Source organism: Sitodiplosis mosellana, unplaced genomic scaffold (assembly GCF_009176505.1).
Source record: "Sitodiplosis mosellana isolate CC-2019 unplaced genomic scaffold, AAFC_SMos_1.0 Smas_scaffold_44, whole genome shotgun sequence".
NCBI lineage: Eukaryota > Metazoa > Arthropoda > Insecta > Diptera > Cecidomyiidae > Sitodiplosis > Sitodiplosis mosellana.
Genome location: NW_022595286.1, coordinates 396,872 through 414,848, shown reverse-complemented (window position 1 = coordinate 414,848; position 17,977 = coordinate 396,872). Strand labels below are relative to the sequence as shown.

Below are 17,977 nucleotides of genomic sequence, written 5' to 3'. Positions count from 1 at the left end.
CAACAACTATTCTCTTTTCATTTAATTATATCCATTTTTGTCGCATTATTCCATTGTAACTCGAGCATTTTATTGATAGTTGCAACACCAAAGTATACCAATGGCCTCAAGCATCATCATAAATATGAAAATGAATCATTTTTGATGTTATTACCGATAATAAAACGAAAGTTGTGCCTGAACACAAATCGAAAATGAATCGTTTCGATTAAGCATCGAAATGAAAATGCATAAATCCATTTTGACGACCGAATGATAAGAATAATCATGGATTTGAAAATAATGAATGAAGCTGCGATATCCCAAATTATCGTGAAAATTAGAAAAACAAAACGAAAATAAATCCAAATGCATTTAGTTTGGATTTTGTTTTTTTGTTTTTTTCATCAATTCGATGGAGCAGATCAATTTTTTATATACAGTTTTCGCTCAACTCGGTGAAAATGAGCATAAGTTCGCTAGAAAACCTTCGTTTGGATCACATCAACTGTTTTAGTTGAATAGCATATTGAATTTCATTACGTAATTCTGCCCCATTCTGCACAACTATATGTTATTATCGAGTGGATTTGTTCTTCGGATCAAATTCAATTGTTATGATTGTGATATTTGTGAATTCAAATAATAGATTACAAATGCATCCAGTGCATCCAGTAATCGGTTTGTGGGTTGTACGATTTAATAGAATTGTTTTTTGGTTTAGTCGGATTCATCGACATTTTTTTTTCCATTTTCGTCTCTAGAGAATGAGGAATGATTAAATTGCTTCAATTTATCCAGTACAATTTTTATCGTTTTATTCAATTTGATCGACCTTGTTTAATCAAAGCGAAAAATTGTAATTTACTTCGAAATTTCATTATTTTTACGCTTTGCAAGAAGTTTTTTTTTTTCGTTTTACTCGGACTTTTTGTTATACTTCATTCATTTTTTTTTATATTCGGACTTTTAGAAGCTTTGCCAGATTGTGTTTATATTTTTCCAATGTTCAATGGAATGCTTTCACAAACTCATTCGATGGCTCCGTGGAAATGATTGTAGATTTTATCGATGTCGACCCATCAGTTCTTCAGATACACTGCTCCTGAGTGACATCAATTAAAATACATTTGCAATTATAATTTTAGATAAGAGCAGGTAAGAGATACATTTGTCTGTCGAATCGGTACCATTCCATAGTGAGAAAAACGATTGACTGAACGAAACTATTTTGCTGCTGAGTAGATCTGAGCTGAGCTGAATTTGCTGATCTGAAGTGTTATTTTTACGTATTCACAGTGTCAAATTCTCATTGCTTGTAATGATCTACGATGTTTCTCAATTTTACTAACCAAGGTAAGGGTTTGGTAAGGGTGATATTTTCAAATAATGAAAATTTTGCAGCGAGAATGCGTTAAAATCACTCTTCAGGCACCTGAATCAGTGAATTCAGCTCAGCTCAGGCCTGCTTAGCAGCAAAACAACACTCTCTGGTTAAAAGTGATGTTTCATGTGATTGGATGCTTTCTCAGCTTCAGTCGTCTGTAGATGATTTCTCATGACTTTTGATTTCATCGATTTATTGCAGCAGCAGCTTTTAATTTTTTATGAATCCATGTCGTTTCTCTCTAAATGTGTATCTTTGAATCGGACGACTGCCTAGTGTCTAGCCAGTGAATATTTTTGCACACGGGATTTGAATCTGAACGGAGCTTAAATTCAGTAGGTCAAATCAATACGCGTAATTTAGCAATGAGTCCATGATTGCTTCGATAATCTTTCGAAAACTTTCCTTCCAATCAAAATAACGACGACAATTTATTCCGTTTTTTTTGCGGTTTTCGAAACTTTTTCAGCATTCACAGTTTGGAGTTTACAATTTTAAGTGTTCAAGCAAAAAAAGAACTATTGACATTCTATGCTGAAGAGAGATCGAGCAATGTGGACGTTGTCGGAAAATCCGGTAGATCCGATTCAACTACCAAAATAGTTAATTCAAAGTTTTTACGTCCAAAAAATGTGTTCAGTCGAAAAAGAACGGCACTTTTTATGAATTTAAACGAAAAAAAAACCATTCATTCAAAACCGTAAATGTGAAAAAACTAAATAAGCTTCAGGTGCAATGTAAAATTGTATCGAAATGCGGAAATCAAATGTAAATGTCACTCATTCAAAACTGCAGCAGAGATTAAAAGTGATTAAACGAGAGAAAGAATGGCACAAGACTCAGGAGACATGGCCCTCATATTTAATAAAAATCAAATCCAAAGAGCAAACACATAGCATTCAGTAGCTAAAAGTGGTGCTCAATGAGTTTTTCGCTTTACAACAACGAATCTATTGAAGAAACTTGCCTGAAGTGCTTCAATTATTCCGACTTTTTTTCCCCCAACAAGTCATTGAGGCGGGTAGAAGTTTTTCTTTCTGCAGTGCATTTTTTTCTCTTATGTTAGGGCATTGGCAGTGTCGGCAATGTGAAGCACTGGCAAGTCTGTGGTCAAAAAATCGCGAATAATCGAGGTTGAAGCGAAATCAAGCAAAAGTAAATCGTCTACGACATAAACACTGTGCAAAATGTATTCATCTTTTCATATTTTTCCAATTTTGAGTGCAAGCAAAAACGAATGTTCGTCACTTTTTGTGTTGTTGTCGTAGATTTGCTTTTTGTTCAAGAGTCAACACTCGAGAGCCTTGTGGAAGTTCTCAGCGACGGATAAATTTCTGCGCGAACAACACTTTCCAAATGATTTATTCTGCTGTTTTGATATATTCTCAATCGTATTAACATATCCGACGGGTATCAATTGCAATCGGATCAAATGTATTTACCAAAGCAGCAGAAAAACGAGACTTAATCGACGTTATTAAGGAAATCCCATTGCATTTAAGCATTTGCCAGTGGATCATCTCTAGAGACAATTGGAGCAATTGGTTTTGTCAACTAATGATTTTATCTGCATTAAACATACACATTTTCAAAAATTAATGCCGATCTGTTGGATTGCGCACCAGAAAAAAAGCTCTCTGCATATTTAAAATTCTGCGAAATCCACCCGCGTATCAGCAAACAGCGCAAAAACCACACACACACACACACACACACACACACACACACACACACACACACAGCTATTACCCGGGCATTACACAGAGTTATTTGATTGCTGACAGCGCATAATAATGAGCTACATCGCAAGGGTATGAAAATAACACACGAAATGTTGTTTATTGCTACTGCCAAACCGAAATATTTGATTTTTTTCCGATGCAATATCTCGGTTTCACGCGAATTGATTGACGGGCTTCTCACACAAAATTTGCATGCCCCTTTCGATAGGTGTATGCAAATTTTTTCGCTTGAGACATGAAAATAAATAAAATCAATCAAAACAGTAGTTTCTCATTGTCAATTCGATAGAATTGTTTTTATTTATTTTTGATTGAAACGTGCATTTTTTTCGCCAATGTGAACGTTATTTCCTTGAAAAGTAAAATTGCGAAATAATAGGTATATAGAAACTTTTGGACGACGGACACTCTTGAAACATATTACGATTCCGGATATTTGTCATTCTTCGAAGGAAGAGGCTATTTTTAACACACAGTAACTCACATGGAAACTTTTTGCGTCGCAAACATGCATATCATGACTTTGCGTTGGGTAGAAGAATGACGAAAATTCGCAATGTGTATCACTTCAAACGAAATTCGTCCTTTTGAATTGAATCTCATTCAAAGAGAATCTGTCTTCCTTTAAAAGAATTTCAACACACAATATGGATTGTTTCCTCTATTTTTAGGGAAAAGTAAGTTTTTTCAACGGTGAGTTAGTCAGTTCGTAACAAATTTAACGCGTTCTCATTTGTTCATGAATGGCCGTAACATGGTTTCCGTCACGTGCTGATGTGGTAGCTGCAGCAAAGCGATGAATTTTTGATTTTAATCCAATTTGAGGGAAGTTCTTTTTAGCAGTCTAACTTTGAGACCTGTGTGGAAGCTTTGTATGCCTTTGTGATCGAGCTGATGTCGATGTGGGCGCTATATGAATGGTTTGGAGCGAAAATGTTGTACAGAAAAGTTGAGCGGAAAAATGTCGATGATGAATGAGCGGAAAAGGGATAGCTATATAGTAAACTGTATAGAAAACTATAGTGAACTATACATATAGCTATCCCTTTTCATTTGACATTTTTCAGCTCAACTTTTCTGTATAACATTTTCGCTTCAAACCATTCACATATTCGAGCAAAAAGAAATGAATACTAACTTTACTTTACGTCTACGGAATATCCGCACGGGTTTTTTCATTGTTCCGACCGAAAAGTGAGCGAATCGACAGAGTGAGACCAATGGAGAAAAAGAATGATAGAGTGCGAAAGAGAGAGAGAGAGAGAGAGAGAGAGAGAGAGAGAGAGAGAGTTTAAGTGAAAGAGAGTGGTTTTCGCTGAAAAAAAACTTTGCAAAAATTGTGAGCAAAAATAGTCAAAATATGCAAACATTATAAGAAAAGCAAACAGAATGCGTATATAGCGACCAAAATCAGCATATACACACCGAATATCACGTGGATTTCTTAGGTGCACATACACATTGCACCAGAATCCAAACAAAAGCAACTAGTAGAACAAACAGTAGCAGCAACAACATCAGCCGCACAAAAGACCGCTCATGGCATTTTTCTATATCTTATATCTATACCAAGTCAATTACTTCCAAACATTCGACGGTTTTTCGTATTGTTATTTTAGCTCCAATAAGTTAAATGTCAATAAATTGAGCATATCATCGTTTCGTATGCGGTAGAACATGTGCCATTTTGATAAAGCTCCAAGCCAATCAAAATGTGCACTGAAATTAAGCCAAAAGCTGGTGTACGAACAGTGTTCGTCGAGCACACTGCCCAAATTGCTATATTCCAAGCATGTTAATATTTATCATGCACAATCGATGTAAATTAAATTAAGATGTGTACTGAATGTAGCCGAAACATAAAAATAGACAGTTTGCAAACGTTTTTGGGAAGAACGACGTTTGAAGAAAGTTTGAGATTTCTTTGGTTATTTGCATGATTTTCAAAGTCTACGTCAATTTTTCTTTCAACCTAATCAATAGACATATAGAAAACATTAAACAGGATCATGTGATTGTTTGTGGAAATTTTCGACTGAATTTGAATTTTGAGTAGAATTTTCGATTTTAACCAAATTTTCCCATCAAGTCCAATTTGAACAGAATTTCGAACTTCAATCGAATTTTAAAATCGACAGTCGAACCTGTCCGTTTCTTCAATTTTCTAATCCTTCGGTGAAACTACCCTGTATATTTCCCACAATTTAAAACTGAGCCTATTTGAACCTATTTTTTTTTTTAATTTTCCAGCTAAACTTATCCAACCAAAAACCGAATCTCCCAACTTGCGATTTATAATCGATTTTCAAACAGCCCCCAATCAGTTCGCAATCTTGTGTTCACGTGTTTCGAAAATAATCTCAGTCCAACTTTTCAAACTATCCACCATGAATTTCAGCGGTTTTATCGAATCAATTCATACAAAGGAATTGAAATTCAAATAGGATTTGCATAAGTTCTGCATTAACTGTTGAATAATGATATGTTCAATGGCAACGCGGTAACCAATTCCATTGTTGATGCGATTATGGCCAATTAGGTTTATTCTTTTCCATACATGGTTCGACGAATACACATTGATACACATGTGTACCTTTGAATGCATTCAAAGGATACTGTTTGCAGACAATAGTATACGCTTTTGACCATATGTGTATCGTATATTTTCTGTTGTACCCAAAAATAATCGATGGACAATAAGGTTGAGCGACGATGAGAGGATACCTGTTGCTCAATACAAATAGCATGAAGCGAAAGTCAAACGTCTTAAAGAGTTCATGAAACATTAATGGGCAAAGGTCATTCAATCATTATATCTGACTACAGTACAATCAAATAATCCTTATTATAATTGATGGAAATTTTTGGCGACAATTCCGATCTGTTCATCTTTGGAAGCGCATTTTCGGGAGTTTGAAACTCTCAATAGAAACTCAATTAGCGCTTTGAAAACTCGCTACATTGAGCTCGATGGCTTAAAAACTTCTGAATAAAGTTAAGCCATTCGAATCAGTGCTGAAATTTGGTATTGCGATTCGACGAATTATGAAAAAGGTTCCATTCCACGAGACATGTTTACCATATGGATACAAAATATTGAGCTCGGATTAGACGTTGTCATGATTGTACGGTTTCCACCACAAAATTTCGCTCCCCTCTCCACTCTTTCAAGTCGACAATGTAATGAGTAGCAAACAGATAACGTTTCGAATAATTTTGCGATTAATTTAATTTTACCATACGTCTCAAATGCAAACAAATTTTTGCCTCCTTTCCAATTCACTGCATTCAAAGAATGATTAAATACCCACAAGTAAGGCGGTAAGAAAATCCATAAAAACCCATCGCTTAATTGTTCTTTTAATCTACTAGTATCACTGAATTTGATTATGTTTTTGTGTAAAATTATTACTTCCATATTGGATTTTATTTTAATGAATAATATCGTGGATTTTGGGAGGGTTTCTACGGAATCTTAAGGAATTCCCGTTGAATACTGCCAGGCAAAGTGCTAATCAAAGCAGCTTTATTTCCTTGTAACTCAATTTCGTTTAATTCTAATGAAACGAAATGGAAAACGAGCTGAAGTAAAAGATCTACTCCGGATTTTTAGGGTGGGCGATTTGTTTTGTCTGCACATTTTCAGAAGAGGTGAAAATTCAGAGGCTTTTTAGGCATATATTTTTGTATGTTTTTGGTGATAAAATATGTCGCTGTACGCATAATATCGTTCAAGACTTGGAATAAATTATCCTCGTACGATTACCGGAATTTTGATTGCTAGATATGTGGGTGAGATTGAGATTGGTGTTTGTTTTTCAGAATTTGTATTGGAATAAGTATGTTTTCCAGCGGTGACTGAATCTTGAATTGACATCGATGAGAGAGAGAGAGAGAGAGAGAGAGGGAGAGGGAGAGAGAGAGATTGAAAACATAAGAAATCACCCAAAAATGCTTCGTGGTCGGGTAAATTTTCGGCGAAGTAAAGAAATTTTCAGACCGGAGTAATAACCGATTAACCAAAAATGGCCGTTTTTGATACTAATTTGATTTTATCGTGTCATTAAAATGAAAATCACCAAACCCCAAGAGTGAAACATACTCTACTTTATCAAAAGATCGTCAAAAAAACATACACTACTCTTAATCTCACCCATAGAGATAAAAGACCATAAATCATTTCCTAGTCCGATTAATTGCAGATTGATTGAAAACAAATGCCGCTTGCTTCGCTTGCAAGTTGTCATATATTTCACAATCTATTTTCTTTTTAAATTCAAAGAGATGTCAAAGTTTTACTTGAACCGGTAGCCAAAATACCTTCCGGAGTTCGCGGGAAGTATTTTATTAATTTTTCTTCAAAAAAACATCGAAAATCTGCACAAGGGCGTAATGAAGGTGGAGAAGCTGCTGTGAAAATTTAACATTTGAGGTGATTCGGTAATAGGTTTCACCCAAAAATTAGATCCGATTTTTCATTAGAATCTCAACATTTTTATTTTATTTTATTTTATTAAACACCGCCAGGCTCTGGCTGAATATAATGTGGGTTTTGTTAGAGGTTTGGCCGGAAAAGAGTAAAAGACTGTTACAATTTTTATAAATAATGAACAATAGTAGCAGCAACTTTCGATAACTTTCAGTTCTCGCCTCGTTAAAAACCTGGCTCTTTTCGTAAATTATGAGGTAATCACAATAGTAGGAACATGAAAACGAAAGCAGTCATACAACCAAGATGGAAATGCTTATAGTAGTCTATAGTAAACGGTCCAGGATAACCTTTGGTAAACGTTTTCAAAGGGACAAAGGCTATATGGTGCACGCGCTCAATAGTTCCACTTATTTTAATAAGGAATCTCTATAGGTGGCGCTGCCACATCGTCATTGACATCGAGTCAAATATTGTCAAATATAATAACATTCTTTATATAGGCTTTTATCGCAGTACGTGAATACCTTGCAAAGCCGACGCGTCAATGTTTTTCATCAATCATCATTGACATAATTATGGTCAGTCAGCTTTGATCCGATCAAATGATGTTGTTTTTGTAGACGCTCGAACATACCAGCGCAGCAGGTAAACTTCCATGACTGCGTTTGATATTTGCTTTGTTTATCATAACAACAAATTGCACGCGTTTCGTAAAGTTCAGTACACTTCACATATATATATATATATATATATATATATAGGATATCCAGATGTATAAATCAGTTTCATGAACTGAAAACTCCTTTTTACACTTAATTTAAGTAAGTCCACTTGCAATTTGCATCGCTATGGTTACCTAATACATACGACGGCTAACGAACAACCTTTTTAACAAACAACACATAGGAATTGGATTTCAAACGTGTACACAACGGTTTTTTCGTTCAAAAATAAGAATCAACCTCCCCACAGTGAATTTGATTTGGTTGATATTAATGGATTTTGCATTGAAAACTCGAAGAAGAACCAAACGAAACGCAAAATTGCTCTTCCCAATCAACATTTTGAAAAAATTTCCACATGAAATCGTTGTCACCATCGTCGTTGTGGTCATCGCATTTAAATCGAGACTCGACTCAATTTGAGAGAAAAATGAAGGGAAAAGACCTTTCTTAAAAAAAAGGATGAGAGAAGGAATGAGATAGGGAGAGGGAGTACAAGACGAAGAAGCCAGAGAAAACTAGTGTTTTTGTCAAAAGTCAACATTCAGTCCCATTGGAATGGAATCACATGGACAATCTTTTATGCTCATTTCAACAACAACGTGCGGAATGTGTTTTTTCCCTAAACGTCCTCTATCTATGGTCTATTGGCATGTGCTTGTGCATTGATAACGTGATCGGTTCTTTTGGGTGTATGCACAAATGGTCGGTGAGTTCATTGGAAGCCATGTGCCACTGGTCAAATCATCTATAAATTCGGTGATTTATGTTAAACGATGTAAACTAGTAATTGCGGGAAAAACGTACGCATCAACACGCTAATCAAGTCAAAATCGAACCACAAACTCTAACCGCAATTAGCACTTTATTCCGATCAACATCGATGGTGAATAGTACACTTTTCGTTCACTGGGGAATTGCGAACGACATGTACACTTGGTTTTTAGAAATCACTTCACTCATTTTTGAAGCATTATAACCCATTTCAGCCGAACAATCAATTTTTCCGCATTTTTCTCGTGAATTCATCATAAATTTATTTCTTAATTCTGGGCGAAATGGGTAAAAATTGAGCGGGGAATTTTAGGAAGAATTTGAAAATTGCTTTTAATTATTCTCATATTCATTGGTTTGATCCAGCACAATGCACATTATCATAAGCCACAGAAATGAATATCTACTGCGGCACCAACGCTCTGACCTAGGGGAATTTAACTCTTACGAGTTCAGCATGTTTTCTGCCAGTTTGCTTGATTCGCGGAAGTTCGACGCGTTCGTTGTACGTACTGACGCGCACGGTCACAAGTTTACACAAGTTTGTTTATGGTTTTGCGCGTTTTTCAAGTTTTTATTTGACAACTAAAACGCGTTTCAAACTAAAAATCGGTTGTTTACGTGTATAAAGATTTTTCACATCCTTTCCAAAAGTTCAAAGATTTATATAATTATAAAATGGACAAAGGAAATATTTTTAAAGAGCTGGAGAAAGTGTTGGAAGAAAAAGTTAATCAAGATAGATATAATAAATGGAACGACTGATGTGTGCGCGTCGTCCAGCTTCATGTTTGCACACGAACTCGCACAAGTTCGCGCATGTTGTTTTAATACGGAACTTGCCAACTGAGTGGAATCATGCAAGTTCTCTGGTGAATGAAACAATTTCGTGCGCATTTATATAATTTTTTTACAAGTTTTCACGTAGTTAAATCCCCCTAGGCTCTGACTCACTGACTGAGCCAGTTTATTTCAAAAGCGAGAGTTATTTTCGATAAATTACCCGGAATTCATACCAAAGAGAAAATTTTACGTTGGCGACATTTTGAAATTAGGATTGTGATAAAATCAACGACTCGCTCTTCAAATCGAATTAAATTCATCGCTCACAAACAATCATTTTTGAAGCTTCAAAGTAAAAGTCATGTGTTGTGACATCGTTCCATTCGAACAATCTATACTCACTCAGAATTAATTCGACGACATGGAATCGTTTATTGGAAAAACTTTTTCAAGAAACACATATGAATCGATATGTATTCCTTTTCTCCTTCCTATCAAAGGCTTTTTCTTTAAATCAGAATAAAATCGAAAAGCAATCAGATTCTGCGAATTTTTGTCACTTTAATAAATTTTAATGCGTCAATATTATGTTGTCTGCTGTAATTTTCCAACATAGATATCATTTTCTTCTTCGTCTTCTTCTCGTGTCGCAATTATTGCTTGGAATTAAAACGGTTAAAAAAAAAACTTTGTTCCTCATCACATTGACAAAAAAAAGTAGATGATTCACTCAATCGATACTTACTCGAATGCATTTTGTAATATTTCAATCGTTTTACGTCTTTACTGGCACTTGCAACGAATGAAGGACTAAACAAAAATGTGAACCAATGAAAATGAACGACGATAATTTACATCGATTGCACTTTGATAGACCGAAGATAGTTTTCCAACAATTTAATACTTAAAAATTTGAAAGTTCTGACCACGGGCCGTGTTTGAATTTTTTTTGCTGGATTTTTAAGCCACACTTCTGCACTTCGACGAGGATGAACGAACAAATCAACGAGCGAGCGAGCGAGAAACACTCAAACTTTTATTTACTATACTTCAAACAAATTTCACAAATTTTAACCGCAGTCGAACGGTTAGCATTCGACGCAAAATGGTTCTTAATAACTTTTAAATTGTGGTAGTTTTATGTGGATTTTTGTGCATTGAAATTTTGCTCACAACTCGGCAAACGTCTGTCATTTTCACAATTATCATTTGATGAAACAACTGCACCACTCATTCAAATCGAAAAACCAAATAATTTTCAAATTAAAAATAAATTCGGAAACATTTCTTTTTGACAGATTTTATGCAAATTAAATTAGAATGCGTTGATTGTGTTTGGCCATGTCTTTGTTGGTAACACCATAAAATTTATAGGACAATTGATAAATTGCATTTATCAAATGAAGCGGAGTCGTTTAACTTATTTATTGAATTTGAATATTTTTCCTTTCGTTAAGAGGAGACTCGACGTTGACACGTGAACAGAACACGAACGAAAATCCGGCTGATGTTTCGATGTCGGCATTCAGTAACACACTGAACGAAATGCGGTGCAAGCAGTGGATTTTCAATACAAAATATCCTTTTTTTGCCGTTTAACAAAAAGCGGAAAATTCGTGTGTGAGTGAGTGAGTCAGTGTCGTACGAAAAGGAGGACGCTTTCGATGTTGCGGCACAAAGTGCGTTTGTGATGTGCTTTGCGTTAGCGCCGGTTGTCGGATATGCTGATTAATCGTATGTTGTTGTGCTGTTTGTGTATGTCATATTGAATCGGCTCGCCTCCTCCATCCCTTTTTCGCCTGGCTAGAGCCGGGCATGGATGTTGGCATATTTAACGAAGTACTTGGAAATCACACGCTTGTCAAAGCACCATAAATATTGCTTAATTTATTTACAAGCCCTTGCCAACGCCACCACTCCATCACCTAATCAAATGGCAAAGTAACACAATTTGATGTTTCTTACTTAGATTACTTCCGTCCAAACAACCGGCGATACCGATGTCGTCGCTGTCTATTTTCTTTTGCTCCTACAAACTTTTGGGACGAATCTCTCGTGATCTCTCGTGAGAGAACTGAGAAAAAAAGAACATTAAAACATTCCGACACCAACATTGTGAACCCATCCTGTTGACAAGACCGGTGCACACGTTAGACAATATTGGTTTAGTGACATGATCTTGTTATTATAAAGTCGGCATGTCAACGTCTCAACGTCTGTCTCATGTCCAAGCATTTTGACTAAATAGCCAGGCGTTTAATTACACAGTTCAATGGGTCTTTTTCGTGACACCCGATCTGGAGTCCGATGTATAATAGATTTTTATACCTTATCATAAACTTTTCAAAATCATAACGGTCAAAGATGTTTTTTATGCAATTAGTGTCCATCTAAAATTGACTGCCGAGCATTTTCTGAGCTGACAAAAAATGCATAAGTTTTTGTCCATTTTTTTTTGGATCTGGGAGACAAAAGTTGGTTTTACCAAGGCCCGTTTCCCCTAAAATCGATTACTGATCATTTTCTTAGCTTATTAAAACTGTATAAATCCCATTTGTGAACAATTCATAGATATTTGAATTTTGAAACTGGTGAAAAGTTAAAGTGCTGATTCTTGCTGTTATGGTCCGGTTCTTGTGCAATGAAAAAAGAACAACTATTGAATTGTATTATTCAGCACAGATTCAATGAAAAGTCTATGATTGAAATAGTATATTTTTCTTTTATTATTGATAAGTTTTGTAAATATTTATCACAAAATCTAATCAATTTTCAGTACAACATTGATTATAATCAGGGCATTATTTACCAAACAACACATAAACTATTGAAATTGCCACAGAAAACAAACATTGCTACTAAAAGGTATGATAGACTGCATTGCATCCTCACTATAGATTCGAGTAGCCAGATTCTTATCATTTTTCTACTTGAAGCAGTTCAAAGTTTATAAATTGTTTATCTGTCGATAAAATTGGACATGCTCATGCAATGAGTCGATACAACACAACATCGTGTCGTCGATAAAACACAAAAGAAGACATGATAACCGATATTACTTTTTCGCACGACCATGTCGTGAGTAAAAGTATTGTAATCACTCCAAAACCTAGGTACCCCGAAAAACCATTTTTCTATCCATTTTCGACACAAAAAAGCACGATACAGTGGTTATTTTGCTATGTTAATGTGGGTGTGTCGTACCCTGTACGCTGTACGCTGTACGCAAAAATTTGTTAGCGCGATTGCTCAAATACCTGAATAGGAAATGAAATTCTGCAAGTACCAAACGTTTGTGCTTCGTTAGACTTGGAAACCATTAAATTTTCAGCCACCCCAGATGTATCGTAGGATACCTAGCCAATGAAAAACCTTCAAAAAATCGAACTTTTGTTCGGGAGGTACCCAAAATAGGCTACCCAGGTGGGTTTTATCACTCCCACTCGATTTATTTCGTCAAAATAAAGGGGCCCAGGAATAACCTAGCACCCGCTAACCTACCTTTTTCGTATCAAATCGATATAATAATTCAAAATTTCTTGCATTTTTTTGTTCTTAATTTTGTTAAAAATCGCGCTTTTGTATGAGAGTTTCAAATCACTCCTTCCCTCATCATGTGGTTCTATAGATTCGAAGGGCTGCCATATACTAAATACAATGTAAAAGAAAGACGCGTTATGATTTTGGTCAAGAAAAATGTGGTTATTTTAAGTTGTATTTTTTTCAACTCGTCACATTTTGTTCCAATTTTTTCAGTATTCAGATGACAATAAAGACAATCAGACGTTTTATTTCATTTGAATACCCAACATCAAGATTTTCGGAATCATAATACAATTTTCCATAAAATACATGAACGTACTGTTGTTTTTTTCTGAAAATTCTTATAAATTTCCTAGGCAAAATCTGAATAAAAGCTGAACGCTATGAAAACGGTGCGAAAAAGTTCGTCTTACAGAGGTAAGACTATTTATTTCCAGATTGTTTTGTTCAGGAAAAATGTGTAAAACGTGAGTTTTGAGCATCATTGATGCCTTGAATGTAACGACACATAACAGCGGTTTTTTCATAGCAGTCAATCAAATATCGCGAGCTGTCAAAATTGCAGTATTCTACGTTGTTTAAATGTCAAAGCGAAAACCGCTGTAAGAGGGCGTTACCAAATAACATTGTTATTGTTTTTAATAGAAAACCACTGATATTCAAGGAGCACGGTGTAAAATTCAAGTGGCAACATTTGTTATCACAAATATTGCCATCGGTTTCTTTTCAACACACATTCGCATCGGACACTCCAATTGTGTTGAGTGATTAGAGAAATGTATGAATGTATTGGTGTTCGAATATGGTCAAAGTGAAATGGCAATGACTTAAAACTTATATCGTAGATAAACTAACAGTAATTAAAGTGTGTCTGTTGAGTCAAGATGTACGGTCCTATTGGGAGTCACAAGCAGTTTGTTTCGCACGAACAAAAAACAGCAGCAACAAAAATACCAAAAGTCAACAAAATGTTAAACGTTGAAAATAAGTCGGTAATTATAATTGGATGTGGCGTAGGTGAGTGTAATTAATGGCTTTTAACCAAAGTGAATTGTTTTCCCAGAGACTGAAATAAGAAATTTTCAGAAGATTCGAAATTCCGATTGCAATTTAAAAAACAAAACGGAACTCTGAATTATAGATTAGTTTTTTTTGTATTTGGAAGATTCAATTTGTTGTACGGAAAAAAAAGAAATGTTTGATATTTCCCATTGATTTTTATCATTCATATACAATTTTATTGCCGATCTTGGGAATTATTTTTTCAATATTTATTTATTTATTTATTGTTTATTTTATTCGGTGATGAAATCTGCATAATGTTTATATGCGTGCAATGATTCCAACACATGCTGCCAATTGGCCAATTCCATTATCTTAAATCTATTACCTTTTGTTTACTTTGTTTTTCAAAATTAAGACGATACATTTTCATTGAAAAAAGGGACTATAAAATTGACTAAATGCTCTCTGTTTTAAATAAAATCATCATTAGTTATCATCTTTGTTTAATAAATAATTCTTCATTTCTTTCTTAAAAATATCATTATCTTCAATATTGCGTATTTTCTCTGGAATACTATTCCAAATATTGGGTCCGCCAATATACATGGAAGTTTTATGAAAATTAGATTTCAGTAGATTAACAATCAATTTATTTTGAGATCTCGTATTGTTATTGTTAATTTAAATTATTTCATTTAGATAAGGTGGAGCCTCTTTGATTATTATTTTATTAATCATACTACTAATATGATTGGTTCGACGATCATATAATGTCATTAAGCCAAGTGTTTTTCTATGTGGGGTTATGTGCTCATGTTTTTTAATGTTCAAAATATATCTTATGCACATATTTTGTAGTTTTTCAAGCTTATCACTTTCCCCATTTGTACCATGTACACCATAATTTGATAAATGATGTCCATATAATCAAAAATTGGAATTATAAGGGATTTAACCAACTGCAGTTTTATATCGTTCGGCAGCATCATTTTTAAAGGTTTGATTGTGCTAATCGCACCATAAACTTTTTGTTGAACTTTTTTTATGTGTGTTACTTTCAATATGAATGCCTACTCAGCACATTAGTGCATGCTAGTGCCATGATTTCTTCACAATCGGTGTTTTAGGATATTCAATCATCCAACTTCGATTTCCAACCGAAGTCTTCAAAGAGAGAATTTATTTTGTGAACGCAGAACTGTTTCAAACAACGAAATTCATTGAAAAACTGACGAACTTCAGAATGCAGGTGTACACAAAAAATTCGAAAAAGTGAACAGTTTTTGCGATAACGAATTTAATATTTGCCATATCTTGACCAACAATTTTAGTGTCGCCGTGGCGACTGAAGCGAGGCGAATATTTCGATATGATGTGTAATGAAATTCAATTTTACCTAATTTATTGTAATATTTTCTATCAAAGAGTATTTTGTATGCGTGCTTTGGGCATGCATTTTGTTTCATTTGAAATTTCTCAGGATCCGTAATTTAAAACTAGAGCAGCATTTTTCCGTTCAGAAGATCCGAAAACCGGCAGAAGATCCGGTTATTTCAGTCTCTGGTTTTCCATTTATTTACTGTGTGTGTATTTTTGTCTTGTTTATTTGAAATTTCTTCAGGCGGAACAGCGCTTGCGGCTCGTTTGGCAAGTCGAGGTTTTACGGTTGATGTGTACGAAAAGAATGAGCACAGTGGCGGTCGATTGTCGTTGTTACATGCGAATGGACATCGTTTTGATCAGGGACCATCATTATATTTGATGCCTCGGCTATTTGAAGAGACATTTGATGATTTGGACGAAAACCTATCCGATCATATCGAATTGATGCAATGTGAACGCAATTATTCCGTATATTTTGGTGACGGTGATCGATGTGAGTTGAGTTGTAATTTTGCCAAAATGTACAACGAAATCAAGCGTTACGAAGGCGAAAGTGAGAAAACACTGGTAAACTTTATGAATTTCATGAAAGAGACACATGTTCATTATGAGCGCAGCATTGAGATTGCATTGAAAAATAACTATGAACATTGGTACAATGAATTTCAACTAAAACACGTGCCGAACGCATTTCGTTTGCATTTGTGGAGTACCGTTTATGGCAGCGTAAAAAAATTCTTCAACACAGAGAAAATGCGACAAGCATTCTCATTTCAAACCATGTACATCGGGTGAGTTGGCGACGAATGAAACAAAAAAGACTTTTTTTTCTTGGTTTCAAACTTTTTTCGGTTAATGTTTTACTAAATCCTTTTTTCTAATCATTTTAGCATGAGTCCATACGATACGCCAGCATTGTTCAATCTTCTTCAGTACACTGAAATCGCAGAAGGTGTATTCTATCCACGCGGTGGATTTCACAAAGTTATCGAAGCATTAGAAAAGATTGCAACGAAAAAGTTTGGAGCGAAATTCCATTACAATTCGAATATAAAGAAAATCATCGTCGACGAAGATAATGTGGCGAAAGGGGTTCAATTTGACGATGGCCGCAAAGAGTATGCCGATATTGTGGTGTGCAATGCAGATTTGGTATACGCATACAATAACTTGCTGCCTGAAACGAAATATGGGCGAAAATTGGGCAAACATGCTGCATTGACTTCATCGTCGATATCATTCTATTGGGGCCTATCCAAACAAGTTCTTGAACTTGATGTGCACAATGTTTTCTTGGCCAAAGATTACAAAGCCAGTTTCGATAATGTATTCCAACAACAAATCCTCTCCGATGATCCCTTCTTCTATGTGAACGTACCGTCACGTATCGATGCGACCGCTGCACCCGAAGGCAAAGATACAGTGGTTTTGCTATTGCCAGTGAGTCATATTTCAGCCAATAATCATGATTGCATCGATAAATGGGTGAAACGGGCAAGACATCGTTGTATTCAAATACTCGAAAATCGATTGGGCATTAAGGATTTTGAATCGCTTATCGAAACGGAAATTATCAATGATCCACGGTCATGGGAATCGAAGTTTAATTTATGGAAAGGTGCCATTCTCGGGATGTCACACAGTATTCCCCAGGTTTTACACTATCGCCCAAGTATTCGCTGTGAACAGTTTAAAAATTTATACTTTGTCGGTGCGTCTGCACATCCGGGCACAGGTGTTCCAATCGTGTTATGCGGCGCTAAATTAGCTGAACAACAAATTCTAAAAGATTATGGCTTCATTGAACGTGGACACGACGATATAATCATCATTTCGCAGTATTTACTCTTTGGACTTACAATGACCGCCTTATTTTTAGCCATTTATTACTTTTTCTTTTTTTAACACCCATCGATAATGTTTAGTTATCTAATATCACACACTTGATGATGTAATGTCGAATTGAAATTATGTCTTGCTTTACATACACGTAATTGATTCTCGATTCAAATTAAAACATTTCTCCGCATTGTGGTTTGAAAATGTAATAATAAATATAATAATTTGAAACGAATGCCAATGGAAATGCCTTTTTTTACATGCTCAGTCTGAAACAAGTGATTATACAATCATCATTTGCAAACAGTTTTTGCCGTAAAATGCTACTCAGTTACAATAGAACCAGGCAATTGCGCAATCAAATCGAATAAACAACACTTGCTATAAG

The 17,977-nt window shown here is 35.2% G+C and overlaps 2 protein-coding genes across 3 annotated transcripts in view; one reads left to right on the top strand and one right to left on the bottom strand.

Moving 5' to 3' along the window:
• LOC129569809 (PDF receptor) overlaps positions 1-11,357 on the bottom strand; it is a 36,041-nt gene extending 24,684 nt beyond the window's left edge. For both annotated transcript variants that reach the window (XM_055448974.1, XM_055448975.1), the window contains exon 1: positions 10,565-11,357. The gene's annotated coding sequence lies outside the window, so the exon portion shown is untranslated. The remainder of the gene's footprint in view (positions 1-10,564) is intronic.
• A 2,863-nt stretch (positions 11,358-14,220) lies between these two features.
• Positions 14,221-17,830, top strand: LOC129569802 (uncharacterized). The gene is made up of 3 exons (XM_055448967.1): positions 14,221-14,379; positions 15,989-16,541; positions 16,641-17,830. The coding sequence occupies exons 1-3, from the start codon at positions 14,247-14,249 to the stop codon at positions 17,653-17,655; spliced, it is 1,701 nt and encodes a 566-aa protein (XP_055304942.1). The 5' UTR covers positions 14,221-14,246; the 3' UTR covers positions 17,656-17,830.
• Positions 17,831-17,977: the final 147 nt, after the last annotated feature.

Coding starts and splice junctions, on each gene's coding strand:
- LOC129569802 (XM_055448967.1), top strand. CDS start 14,247: ATGTACGGTCCTATTGGGAGTCACAAGCAGTTTGTTTCGCACGAACAA. Junction 14,380..15,988: donor TATAATTGGATGTGGCGTAG/GTGAGTGTAATT, acceptor AAATTTCTTCAG/GCGGAACAGCGCTTGCGGCT. Junction 16,542..16,640: donor TTTCAAACCATGTACATCGG/GTGAGTTGGCGA, acceptor TAATCATTTTAG/CATGAGTCCATACGATACGC.